At 44.1% G+C, this 12,965-nt stretch overlaps 1 protein-coding gene across 1 annotated transcript in view; it reads left to right on the forward strand.

Moving 5' to 3' along the window:
• The window catches only part of LOC134337483 (dedicator of cytokinesis protein 8-like), a 244,031-nt gene extending 231,506 nt beyond the window's left edge, over positions 1–12,525 (forward strand). The window contains exons 44-46 of the mRNA XM_063032540.1: positions 2,793–2,936; positions 4,054–4,160; positions 7,821–12,525. Of these exons, the coding sequence (XP_062888610.1) occupies positions 2,793–2,936; positions 4,054–4,160; positions 7,821–7,974 (405 nt within the window). The 3' untranslated portion in view covers positions 7,975–12,525. The remainder of the gene's footprint in view (positions 1–2,792; positions 2,937–4,053; positions 4,161–7,820) is intronic.
• Positions 12,526–12,965: the final 440 nt, after the last annotated feature.

Genomic DNA, 12,965 nt, shown 5'->3' on the forward strand with positions numbered 1-12,965 from the left:
AGGGAGAAACAAGTCAACATTTTAAACTGATGACTTCCCACCAGAACTAGTGAAAGTTAGAAGAGAAACAAGTTTCAAGCTGCAGGGAAAGCTGGGGAAGGTGTGTAGGGGTGGAGACCAGGAAAGTGAATAATGTTAATAATGGTGCTAGCCGATCAAGGGAAGTAATGCTGTGCCTGTAGGTGGTATGGATGGGCCGAGATAAGTGAAATCTAAATTCCAGAAGAGGAGAGACAAACACTGAATAGTGGAAATGTGAGAAATAAATCTGGAATGGCTGGTTATCTGAAATTGTTGAATATAGAGTTCAGACCTGAAGGCTATAACATGTCAAGTTGCAAGAAGAACTAATGTGATAGGCAACTTGAAACTCAGTCACTCTTACAAGCTGAATAGAAGTATTCTGGAAAATTGGCACCTGGTCTGTGTTTGGTGTAGAAAGAGAACATACTGAACAGTGGACCAGGGAGTCGTGGAGGAAACTGACTGTTTGAGATACTGAGGGAGAAGGGAAGGAGAAACTCTGATGTTAACATCTCAGTGGGGGAGTTGAAAGTTACAGAGGATGATCCGTTGAATGTAGAGGCTGGTTGAGTAGAAGGTGAGGATATGGGAAATTTTTCATTGTCCTGGGTTGGAGGAAAAGCGGTGGTGACGGAAGTGAGGGAAATGGCCCTGTCAGTGATGATGAAGGTGCAACCTTGGTTGACTTCCACTCTTCCACTTCTATCACCTTCCATTACCTTCTGTCACAGCCTGCAGAACCTCATGACTCTCCAAGTTAGTGCATTGTCCCAGAAACAGGTGTGGACGGCAGCATCGCCAGAACAGATGGGGACAGACAAACTGAGAAATGGAATGGGAAGCTTTTAGGAGGGAGTGAAGTCAGCATAACCAATCTATCCCTGAGATGGAGGGACAGGTCAAGAAAGGGAAAGGAAAAGATGTGCATGGATAACGTGAAAATGAGAGAAGCAAACTACCTGGTATTGTGCGGAGAGCCGCACTGTTGCATTCATCGTGTGTATCTGGTCCTGGAGTAAGAGAGGGAGGCTCAGTGTGATTGGAAGAAGAAAAGTTACACATTTCCATTCACTTATTTGGGACACTATGCAGCTTAATTGGGGCAGGAAACTGTTGCTGATCAGTTTCTAACTTGTGTCAGTTGCATGCATTTGTTAGACACTAAAACCATACTTAGAGTGAACGGTTTTTAAATCGTGTCAGTTGTGTGAGTTTTTGTTCGGTGCAGTTCAAAAAGCAGCGATTTTTTTTTTGTTCACTGATAGTTGGCAAAAAATAAGCAGTAACAAAATTCAGAACTGTTTTGGTCACTGTGGTTTCAAGTATTCAGGCTTAGAGATGCCAGAAACAGCTGGGACTGAAAATGGAACAATTTCACTACTTCAACAAATTAGAAACTACGAAGAATTTGAAGGTATCTTCAATCATTTTGAATGTTACAATGAAAATGAAGATTTGGAGGATGCAATAATCGACAGCATTGTATGAAGGCTGTCCATTATCTGCACTATGTGTCTAGATGATTTTGTTCATTTACAGTCAAAAGAACGCAATGCAGATTAATTCTTCTGTCACTAAGTATTTATTAGAAACTAATGCTCAGTGTTATAGTACTGTAGTAGTATTGATAATGTTCTTTGTTCTGTATTTCATTTAAATTCATAATTTGTTATTACTCAGTTTGTCTTTTTTTTAATACCTTTTTAACTATTTCCATGAAACCAGCTAATTGGGGAAGCCATTTACCTGAGCCAAAAATGTACTGGTCCCAATATGTCCCAATTAACCAGAGTCTACTGTATTTAACCATAGACTGGTGAAAATGACTGTTACAATAGATAGAACATGGAGTTAATGGCTCTGCTGGAAGAGAATGCCATGCACCATTGATCCGATACCCTTGGTCCTGTAACAGATTTATCCTCAAAGCATTGAAGGCTATGACCTAATGCAGGTAAATGGGATTAGTATAGATAGGAACAGTGGGCAGCATCAGCGTGTTGGGCTGAAGGGCGCACGATTGTCCTGTGCTGTACGATTCTTTGACTCAGCTCTCAAGAAGAGGCAGACTTCAGCTCCATCTCATCCAGAAAAACAAGCCGCAGACCAATTTGCCTTCCAATAAATGTGTGGTTACCATTTTTTTATACTTGAATGTCCCCAGTGGCTTCATGGAAAGGCTACGTGTTGCTTTTACATTAAGCTCATTTCTACCCATCAACACCCTTGGAGTTTTACTGTAGTCAGAATGTTATAAAGCTTTCTGAATAAATTGAGCTCAAAGCATACATTCCCAGGAAGAGATCTCAATGATACAGTAATCTGAAACCCTGCCCTCTGCACCAGATCCTCAGCCACACATTCATCTGCCAAATCAGTGTAGTCTTACACTCACTGATAAGAGGCTCAGGCAGCAATCCAGCGATTACTATCCCCCGGAGGATAGTACACACACTCCCCCGGTGTGAGCAGGAATCCTGCAGGAGTTTAACTACCTCTAACTATACGGGTCGGACACCAACACACGGGGAAGTAGTTCACAGGGTTTGAGTTTAGCTTCATTCCCGTTGGAGTCGCCTGAGCACGCACTGTAACAGGGTGTTACAGGCAATGCTGGGGACGGGGAGTGACTGGTTAGGATGGGGCAGAATATTGACATTAAAGGAACAACTTGTGATTTGCCCAGATGGCAATGTATTTTATTCCGCAGATCAGTCTCCCGTTTCCAGCCTCAGTTGGATTCCAGTTAATGTTCCATATTTTTCCAGATTAGCCTGAGGCCAATTGAAGCTGTGATTGAGGACATGCAGAAGAAGACCTACGAGCTGGCAAAAGCAACAAGTGAAAACCCACCCAACCTGAAGCTGCTGCAGATGGTGCTGCAGGGATCCGTGGGCCCCACCGTCAATCAGGTGTGTACATTTGCATTTGCGGGTGGCACTGTAGCGTGGCGGTCAGGGTAACGCTACTGTGGTGCCAGTGACATGGGTTCAATTCCCACTGCTGCTTGTGAAGAGTTTGTATGTTCTCCCTGTGTATGTGTGGGCTTCCTCCAGGTTCTCTGGTTTCCTCCCATATTCCAAAGATGTACAAGTTAGCAGGTTAATTGGTCCCGTTGGGCAAAGGGCCTGTTACTGTGCTGTATCTCTAAATAAACAAAGTAAAATGTAATGCAAATGTAAAAGTCAAATGTAAGTGGGAGAATGGATCAGCTCATGATAAAATGGCGAAGCAGACTCGATGGGCCGAATGGCCGACTTCTGCTCCTTTGTCTTATGGTCTTAAAAATGTCTCAGGAGACAGTCTGAGGGAGATGGACTCGTGAGAATTAAGAACAATGCAAGACAATGTTTTACTGTATACCAGAGGGAGAGACTGTCGTTTATCTGTAAATTGTTACTTGACACTGGTGTGGTTTCCCAAATTGTTCTGCAGTTTTTGTGATTATTTTAAATAGCCGAAGGAGGTACATCTCAGCACTTCCTTCAGCCAAGGAGATCGTCACAGTTACCACCTGCAGATCAAAGCTGTGTAAAGGGCAGAGCTAGATGACAACACTCAGAACATTGTAATAACAGAACAAAACAGAAAGTTACCGAAGAAAAAACCTGATCTCACACTCAAGGCAGCATTATGGCTGGTCCAAAGGACAATTCATACAGCTATACAATGTTGGTTCAAGTAATGACATACAGAGTTCATTGGATGGTCCAGGGTAAACCACAGGCTTGTCTGATATATGAACTGGAATATAAAACAATGTACTATTATAAAGGTCCCAAATATAACATATGGCAGAACAATGGAGCTCCAAAGTATAACACAAGGGAGCATGATACCCTGCTTATATCCCAGTCCATCTTTCATATTTCTCTCTTTTATACAGATGATTGTCATATAACATCACAGAGTAAGAGGGCAAGTTGGAGAATGATGGATGAACAAGATTACAACATGGTGCTGTGTGATAGGTGCTCCAGGACATAAAGCAGTGCAGGCATTCAGTTCCATGTTTTGTTTTTATTTCAGGGTCCATTGGAAGTCGCTCAAGTGTTTTTGTCTGAAATTCCTGATGACCCCAAGCTTTTCAGACACCACAACAAACTTCGCATCTGCTTCAAGGACTTTCTGAAACGGTAAATCGTCCCCAGTGGTTTGCTGTGGTTTAGCAGGTTTTGTTTTCTATGGAAGGTGGGAGTTGTACTTCATCAGATCCTGTTCAGAGCTGACAAACCTACCAACTTCTTCATGGTCTGTCTGGGAATAATGTTAGACTCCCAACCCTTGCTTTACAATAGAGACAGGGTGAATGGATATCTAAGAAAGGATGTGCTGCCATTGGAATAAGAATCAGGTTTAAAATCACTGGCATATGTTATGAAATTTGTTATTTTGTGACAGCAATACATGATAATAAAATCCATAAACTACAATATAAAAAAAGTAGTACATTAAGAGAGGGATAAAACATTAAGGTAGTGTTCATGGATTCATCGTCCATTTGGAAATCTGATGGTGAAGGAGAAGAAGCTGTTCCTGAAATATTGAGTGTGTGTCTTCACGTTCCTGTACCTCCTCCTTGATGGTAGCAATGATAAGAGAGAGGCTCCAGAGGAGGTTTACAATGATGATCCCAGGAATTAAAGAGTTAACATAAGTGGAACATTTTATTGCTATGGGCCTGTACCTGCTGGATTTTAGAAGAATGAGTGGGTTCTCATTAAAACCTACCAAATATTGAAAGGCCTGGATAAAATGGACGTGGAGAAGAGATTTCCATTAGTGGGAGGGTCTAGGGCCAGAGGGCACAGCCTCAGAATGGAAGGAAATCCCTTTAGAATAGAGTTGAGGAGAAATTCCTTTAGCCAGTGGGTGGTGAATCTGTGGAATTCATTGCCACAGGTATGTGTGGAGGCCAAGTTACTGGGTATATTCAAAATGGAGGTTGATAGGTTGTTGATTAGTAAGGGCACAAAAGGTTACAGAGAGAAGGGAGGAGAATGGGGTCGAGAGGGATCATAAATCAGCCATGATGGAATGGTGGAGCAGACTCGATGGACTGAATGGCCTCATTCTGATTCTACACTTTATGATCCTTGGCCATATACAGCAGCTCTATTTCTCTCTCCACCAGTTCTGCCTCACCAACGGGCAGCTTCATACTCTGATAGGTGAAGGCCAGCGTGCTAAACGCCCTCACCGCTGCACTTTCAGTGAACTGTGCTTTTGTACTCTTGCTCAGATTTTATTCTCAGTTTTACAGCCTGCTTCAGAGATGAGAAGTAAGACAGATAAGATCAAAATATGGGTGGACAAAAGAAAAACAGACATAAACTCAGAGAGGAATCGGTGAAATAGATTAAGGAAGCATTAAAGAACAGAAGTAGTGCTACCCTTCTTGAACAATGGAACAACATTGCCACCCTCCAGTCTTCTGGAACCTTTCCTGTAGCTAATGATGAAGCAAATCTCTCTCCAAGGGCCTTTGCGATTTCTTCCCTGACCTCTCATAAGAATCAGGGTGTTCTTGTTCAGGCCTGTGGGATTTGCCGACCTTAATGCACTTCAAGGCTGCAATACCTCCTTTCCCATAATCTGCTTATAGAAACATAGAAACATAGAAAATAGGTGCAGGAGTAGGCCATTCGGCCCTTCGAGCCTGCACCGCCATTTATTATGATCATGGCTGATCATCCAACTCAGAACCCAGCCTTCCCTCCATACCCCCTGACCCCTGTAGCCACAAGGGCCATATCTAACTTCCTTTTAAACATAGCTAATGAACCGGCCTCAACAGTTTGCTGTGGCAGAGAATTCCACAGATTCACCACTCTCTGTGTGAAGAAGTTTTTCCTAACCTCGGTCCTAAAAGGCTTCCCCTCTATCCTCAAACTGTGACCCCTCGTTCTAGACCTCCCCAACATCGGGAACAATCTTCCTGCATCTAGCCTGTCCAATCCCTTTAGGATCTTATACGTTTCAATCAGATCCAAGATCTCACTACTTATTACCCTCATTTCTTCGGCATCCATGATATTCTCCTTAGGAAATACTGACGAGAAGTAGACATTAAAAATCTCAGCCATCTCCTGCAGCTCCAGACATAGACAGCCCTGGCCTGGTGGTCTTTAAGAGAATCTAGTCTCTGCCTAGTCTCCCTTTTACTCTTAACATAACTGAAGAACTTCTTGGCATATCTTTAATCCTGCCTGCCAAATCCATCTGATTTCCTCTCAAGTCTGGTCTTAAATCTTCTATATCTGTCAAGAGATTCATTCAGAATCAGCTGCCTACATGTGATGTACGTATGCTTCTTTCCTTTTCCTTACCAGAGCCTCAATATTTCTCATCAGCTAGAGTTTTCTGAGCTTAGTATGTACTGTTAGTACCTTTCACCTTTACCTTTCGAGCCTTTCACCCTAAGAATACATTGCTCCTGCACTCTCGATATGGCTCTTAAATACCTCCCTCTTGCTAACTGTTCCTTTGCCTTTCGATAGAGTCACCCAGTCAACCTCAACTAGATCCTGCCTTATGCCCTCAAAGTTGACCCTGCTCCATTCTTTTTCCATAACTATTTAAAAATTAACAGAATTGTGGTTACTGTGTCCAAAACGCTCCCCAACTACCACTTCGGTTACTTGGTTAGCCTTGTTCCTTAAGAGGAGGTCCAGTATTATTCTGTCCCAAGTTTATTCCATCCCATCCAGGCCCTTTGCACTCTGGATGACCCAGCTGATACTGGGAAAACTAAAATCTCCCACTAACGTTACCCTACCATTCTCACAACTATCTGCAAACTCTCAGCAGATCTGCTCAAGTCCCGCTGATTATTGGGGTTGTCTATAAAGTAACCCCTCCAAGGTGACTATCCCCTTCTTATTTCTATGTTTTATCCAAGTGGCCTCTCATTAGATGATCCACCAAGAAATCTTCTCTAAGCACAGTGGTTATGTCCTCCCATCTCCGAAAGGCCACGTCCCTCCACTCTTACCTCTTCCTCTGCATGTCTTCACCTATGCCAATATCTCTTCACATTGCTTTACGTCAAATGTTGATAGCTCTTAATGAGCATCTAGAAGTATTTTGTTACTTCAGTTAAGAGTCTTTGCTGTTGGTTAAGATCTCTTTGAGAGATGCAGCTCCTGCAGTGTAACAAATTGGGACAAAAACTGTGTAGTCAAAACTTGAACCTAACCCTTCTAACTTGGAGTGTTACTACGCAGGCCAAGGCTGGCAAAGCCAACAGAAACCCAGTGGATGAGTGAGTGATGCCTCAGTGAGGAACTGATTAGAATTGGGTTAATTGGACTATCAGTTAATTGGGACAGCCGTTTATTTGGGACAACTCTTAAAGAATAAAAACTAATTGAGAAAATAGCCTGGATTCCCTTCATTTATTTGGGCAGCTGGATGTCAGGCAGAAAAGAGTGTTACGGCTGCTTAATGTTACAAAGAAGAGAGGCTGGTTATCCAGAACTGTTGAATTCATTGTTGAGCATCATGTTTGCAACCTGCCTGGGCGGAAGATGAGGTGCTGTTTCTTCAGCAACTGTGAGACTGAGAAGCTTTGAGTTTCACTCCTGCTTCAGATGGTATTCTCTCGCGTACCTCTGACATTCCCCTTTTCCAGTGTTTGCAGTGTCTTGTATTTTGCCTTCATCTACAGAATTCCTTCAGCCAGACCCTCTAACTAATTAGTTATTCATCTAATTATTTCTAGGCACATGATGTGCATATCTCGCCTGTGAATGACCTGCAGTATAGTCACATTGTCCCTCTCCTGCCTATTACAGGTGTGAAGATGCTCTCATTAAGAATAAGGGCCTGATCTCATCTGAACGAGTGGATTATCAGAGTGAACTTGAGAAGAACTACAAAGCTCTCAAACACAATCTGCAACCATTCATTAACCGAAGGATCCCTTACCTTTATGTCACACCTTGCTAGTAGGCATCTCAGGAGCTCTGAAACATATGGGGAAAATTTGGCATGAACTCGTGAAGTTGTAGAGTCACACAGCGCTCCAAGCACGGGTCAGGCCCTTGGGCCCACAGTGTCCATGCCAATGACTCTACGTACTTGCCTGTAAATGGTTTGCTGCCTTCCACCCCTTGGCAATTGGTTTGCTACGCACTTCATGAACGTGTGAGAGGCTGCTTTCACCACCTACCGAGGCAACACACTCCAGATTTCATCCACTCTCTGTGAAAAAGTTTCCCTTCAGATGCCCTCTGAACCTCCTACCTTTTACCTCATACCTTTGCCCCTGTTTTTCCAGACACTGTTAGAACAATATCACTAAGATGGGCAAACAAGGCACACAAAATGCTGGAGGAACTCAACAGGCCAGGCAGCATCTGTGGAAAAAAAAGGACAGATTTTCTCTTGTTTGTCATTAAGATGTGAATAGTTATCTAATGTAATACAAATGTATTTCTATTAATTTTGGAAAGCAGCTACAAATCACTTTGGAATGATTTACTTTTTGCTTTCTTCTTATTCTTTGCCTCACCCTGGCCCTGACTGTACCCCTTGGATGAGAAGTAACATTTACTGAAGACTTTAGTGTTGGACAATAATAGTCACAGTGACAGGTGAACAACTGACCGCGGGTCAAGACAGGAGATCTTGGTGTTGGGAGTGAGTGTGAAGGTTTTTAGGACATTGAACCACAGTTTCAGTTTTTATTCCAATAATACACAAACTCTCAGGGACAGAGATAGAATTTTCTCTCCACTGAGAAAATAGAGCAGGACATACACCTTCCAGTATGGAAGGTCCAACTAGTTAGGATGCTGTCACACACAGAATGCTGGAGGAACTCAGCAGGCCGGGCAGTATCTATGGGAAAGAGTAAACAGTCGACATTTTGAGCTGAGACCCGTCTAGCGTCTGCAGGTTTCTCACGTTTAGGATGCTCTGTCACTCTCCCTTCTCCATACATACAAAAGCAAAGGTGTGCACGCGCGCAAACTCAAACACACACGTGTTGAACACACAAATAAAATAACAGCGCTCAAGGCAGTAGGAGAATGTTTCAGCTATTGGCCGAACAATGGTATCCTGGAACATTATGCTGTACCCTACGAGCTCAGTTGGTGAGATCTACCTGTTACTGATGCTGCAAACGCACAAGTTTAATCTGAAGCCCTAAAGGCAAACATGTTCTTAGCCACTGATCCCTCCTTCACTCTACTGCGTTGATTATTACAGAAACTCCATTTACCCAGCGAGACCTCTTCTATCAATCCGTCTAGCTGTTGAATGGAACTATTAATCCCTAAGAAACTGCCTCTGCCCATAAAGCACTGACCATACAATAGAAAACGCCTGTGCAGGATAGTAACGTGTAGACAGTGCTTCGTATTCTGGGGAATATCGTGTTTGATCCAGAAAATAAGCTTGCTCGAAGTGCTGTTAGCATTACCTGAAGTAAGGATATTAACCCATATTCCATAAGCATTGAAGAAAGTGATGCAAAATGACAGAACTTAGTTTCTGAACATCAAAATGGAAGACAAATTTGATATGCAGTGTGAAGGCACAGGAGGAGTAACGTTAGTCTGAAGAGCATTCCAAAAGATATAGCAGCTGGAGCAAGATTTTATTTTATTGACATACCGTGAGCAGAAAGCCCTTCCCACCCTTTGAGCTGCGCTGCCGAACATTCCTCCATTTTAATCCTAGCCTAATCACGGGACAATTTACACTGACCTACCAATTGGTACGTCTTTGGACTGTGGGAGGAAACCGGAGCACCCGGAGGAAACCCACGCAGTCACGGGGAGAACATACAAGCTCCTTAAAGGGAGCTGTGGGAATTGAACCCTGGTCACTGGTACAGTAAAGCGTTGTGCTAACCACTATGCTATCGTACTGCCCCAACTGTAAAAAGATATCCAAACTGTAAAAAGGGAACTGTAAACCAAAGGGAGCGCAGTAGAATTTTACCTCAGAGGCAGTGAAGATGGGGGAAACTATAAACCAGAATAGGCTTCTCACATTTCCTCCAGACTCGAGGGGTAGCCATGGGCCTCAGCTATGCCTGCCTTTTCGTTGGCTATGTAGAACTGCCCATGTTCCAAGCCTTCCCCAAGAATGCTTCACGCCCCTTCCTCCGCTGCATTGATGACTGCATTGGTGCTGCTTCATGCACCCATGCTGAGCTTGTCAATTTCATCAACTTTGCCTCTAACTTCCACCCTGCCCTTAAATACACATGGTCCATTTCTGACACCTCTCTCCCCTTTCTTAATAACTCGGTCTCCAACTTTGAGACCAGTTGCTGATTGACATCTTTTATAAATCTACAGATTGCCACAGCATTCTTGTCTATACCTCTTTCCACCCTGTCTCCTGTAGAAATGCTATTCCCTTCTCTCAGTTCCTTCGTGCCACTGCATCAGTTTCCAGGATGAGGCTTTCCTTTCAGAGATGTCATTCTTCTTCAAAGAACGGGGTTTCCCTTCTTCCACCATGAATGCTGCCCTCACCCGCATCTCCTCGTTTCCCAGACATCCACGCTCACCCCATCTTCCCATCGCCTTAACTGCAAAAGAGTTCCTCTTGTCCTTACCTACCACCCCATTCAACACAATCATCCTCAACTTCCGTCATTTCCAAAGGATGTGTTAACCACTAAAGACACCTTTACCCTCACTTTCCACAGAGAACACTTTCTCTGTGATTCCCTCGTCCATTGATCCCTCCCTTCTAATCTGCTTCTCGCCACTTATCCCTGTAACTGGCCAAAATGCTGCACCCACCCATTCTCCTCCTCCCTCACCTCCATTTAGGGCCCCAAACAGTCCTTCAAGGTGAGGCAACACTCACCTGTGAAACTGCTGGGTTATCTATTGTGTTCGATACTCCCGATGCAGCCTCCTCTACACTGGCGAGACCCGTCGCAAATTGAGGGACCATTTTTTTGAGCACCTCCACTCCATCAGCTAACGGCTGAACTTCCCAGTGGCCCAATATTTTAATTCCCAGTCCCATGGCCTCCTCTGGTGCCAAGATGAGGCCACCCTCAGGGTGGAGGAGCAACACTTTCCTTGTATTCCAATCTGATGGCATGAATATCATTTTCTCCTGTTAAAAAAAAATCCCCTCCCCCTCCCCTCCCATTTCCCACACTGGCCTCCTACCTCTTCTCAGCTGCCTATCACCTCCCCCGGTGCCCCTCTTCCTACCCTTTCTCCTATGGTCCACTCTCCCCTCCGATTAGACTCCCTCCTCTCCAACCATCTATCTTTCCCACCCACCTGGCTTCATCTGTCACCTTCTCGCTATCCTGCAGAAAGGTCTCGGCCCGAAACATTGACTGTTTTTTCATTCCATAGATGCTGACCGACCTGCTGAGTTCCTCCAGCACTTTGTGTATGTATCCCAGAATAGTGCTAGGGAATTGCAGCCCAGGAGTAGTGTATTCTGGACAGGACATAGCACTGTGGAACTGTGCCCCAAGGAGAGTCAGAACCGGGGACCTGTAATCAGGAGATAATTGACATCACATTGTGCATCCCAGAATGAGTTATTACCATCAGTCAGAGGAGGGAACACAAAAGGAAAAGGAATCGGTGCTGGAAGTTCATCAAAATTCCACTCTCGGGCTTACATAGTAGCTTAGAAATAGCATCAAATCAGAGGGGGACGGCAGCCTCTCAGGCCTATCTGGTTCTCAATATTAACTTTAAACTCAAGAGATTCTGCAGGTGCTGGAAATCCAGAGCAACGCACACACCAAGTGTTGGATGAATACAGCAAGTCAGGCAGCATCAAAGGTGGGGAATAAACAGTCATTATTTGGGACCAAGACTCTTCACCAGGACTGGAAAAGTAGGGAATGACACAAAAGAAGGTTGGCGAGGGGAAGGAATACAAGCTGGCAGGTGAGGGAATGGCAAGTGGGTGGGGAGTGGGGATGAAGTAAGAAGCTGGGAGGTGATAGGTGGAAGAAGCAATCTGATAGGAGAGGACAGGACAGTAGATCATGGATGAAGGGGAACGAGAAGAGGCACCAGAGGGAGATGCTTAGGTGAAGAGAAGAGATGAGGGGAACCAGAATGGGGAATGGAAAAAGAAAGGAGGATGGGCGGGGTGGGGAGAGAAGAAACTAAAGTTAGAGAAATCAATGTTTGTGCCATCAGATCGGAAGCTACCTAGACAGGATGAGGTGCTGCTCCTTCAGCCTGAGTGTGGATCTCATTGCAGCAGTAGAGAAGGCCATGGACTGACACACCAGAATGGGAATGGGGAGTCAAGTTGAAATGGGAAGCCATCTGGTTAAACTGCTTTCTGTGATGGATGGAACAAAGGTGCACAATATTAACTCTCAGGTATCCCAGTTTCCCAATCACTGCTGCTGTGTGTTGGATCACCTGAACGTTCAGAACAGATCTGGATATTGGTTTCTAATGTTATAAGCTGAAAGTCCTGCTATAATAGGTTATTGTTATTGGATAGCCTCTGTAATGGCTATGTATCACCAAAGATCTGGTAAAAGATGTGCCATTCTAATTAACATGGTTATTTGTTTTTAAGAAGTGAACACGCAAGTATGAATCAAATCTACATTTCTAAATCACAGCAGTATAAACAATTCCTGCAGGAGTCGAGCCTGGCTGGTCATGTACTAATTTGATGGGTCCACCGGCTGATTCAGCGAAGCGCTCCAGGAGATGGTTGTATTTACAGTATTGGTGTTACTCTGCCCCCTTGTGGAGAAGGTGGGAAGCATTAGAAATGCAAATCCCACTCCAGAGGATGATTGGATTGGAATGGTACAGGATCCAGTTACTCTTTATGCCCAAGCTCTATTTATTGGTATAATCCAGTCTCTGAATGATTTTTGTCCCAAATGAATGCCTATTCCCTTGCCTGCCATGCATTGCCTGAAAGGGAAGTGGGAAAGGATTCTATAGGAAGAGGCGCAGTCG

Source organism: Mobula hypostoma, chromosome 24 (genome assembly GCF_963921235.1).
Source record: "Mobula hypostoma chromosome 24, sMobHyp1.1, whole genome shotgun sequence".
Taxonomy (NCBI): domain Eukaryota; kingdom Metazoa; phylum Chordata; class Chondrichthyes; order Myliobatiformes; family Myliobatidae; genus Mobula; species Mobula hypostoma.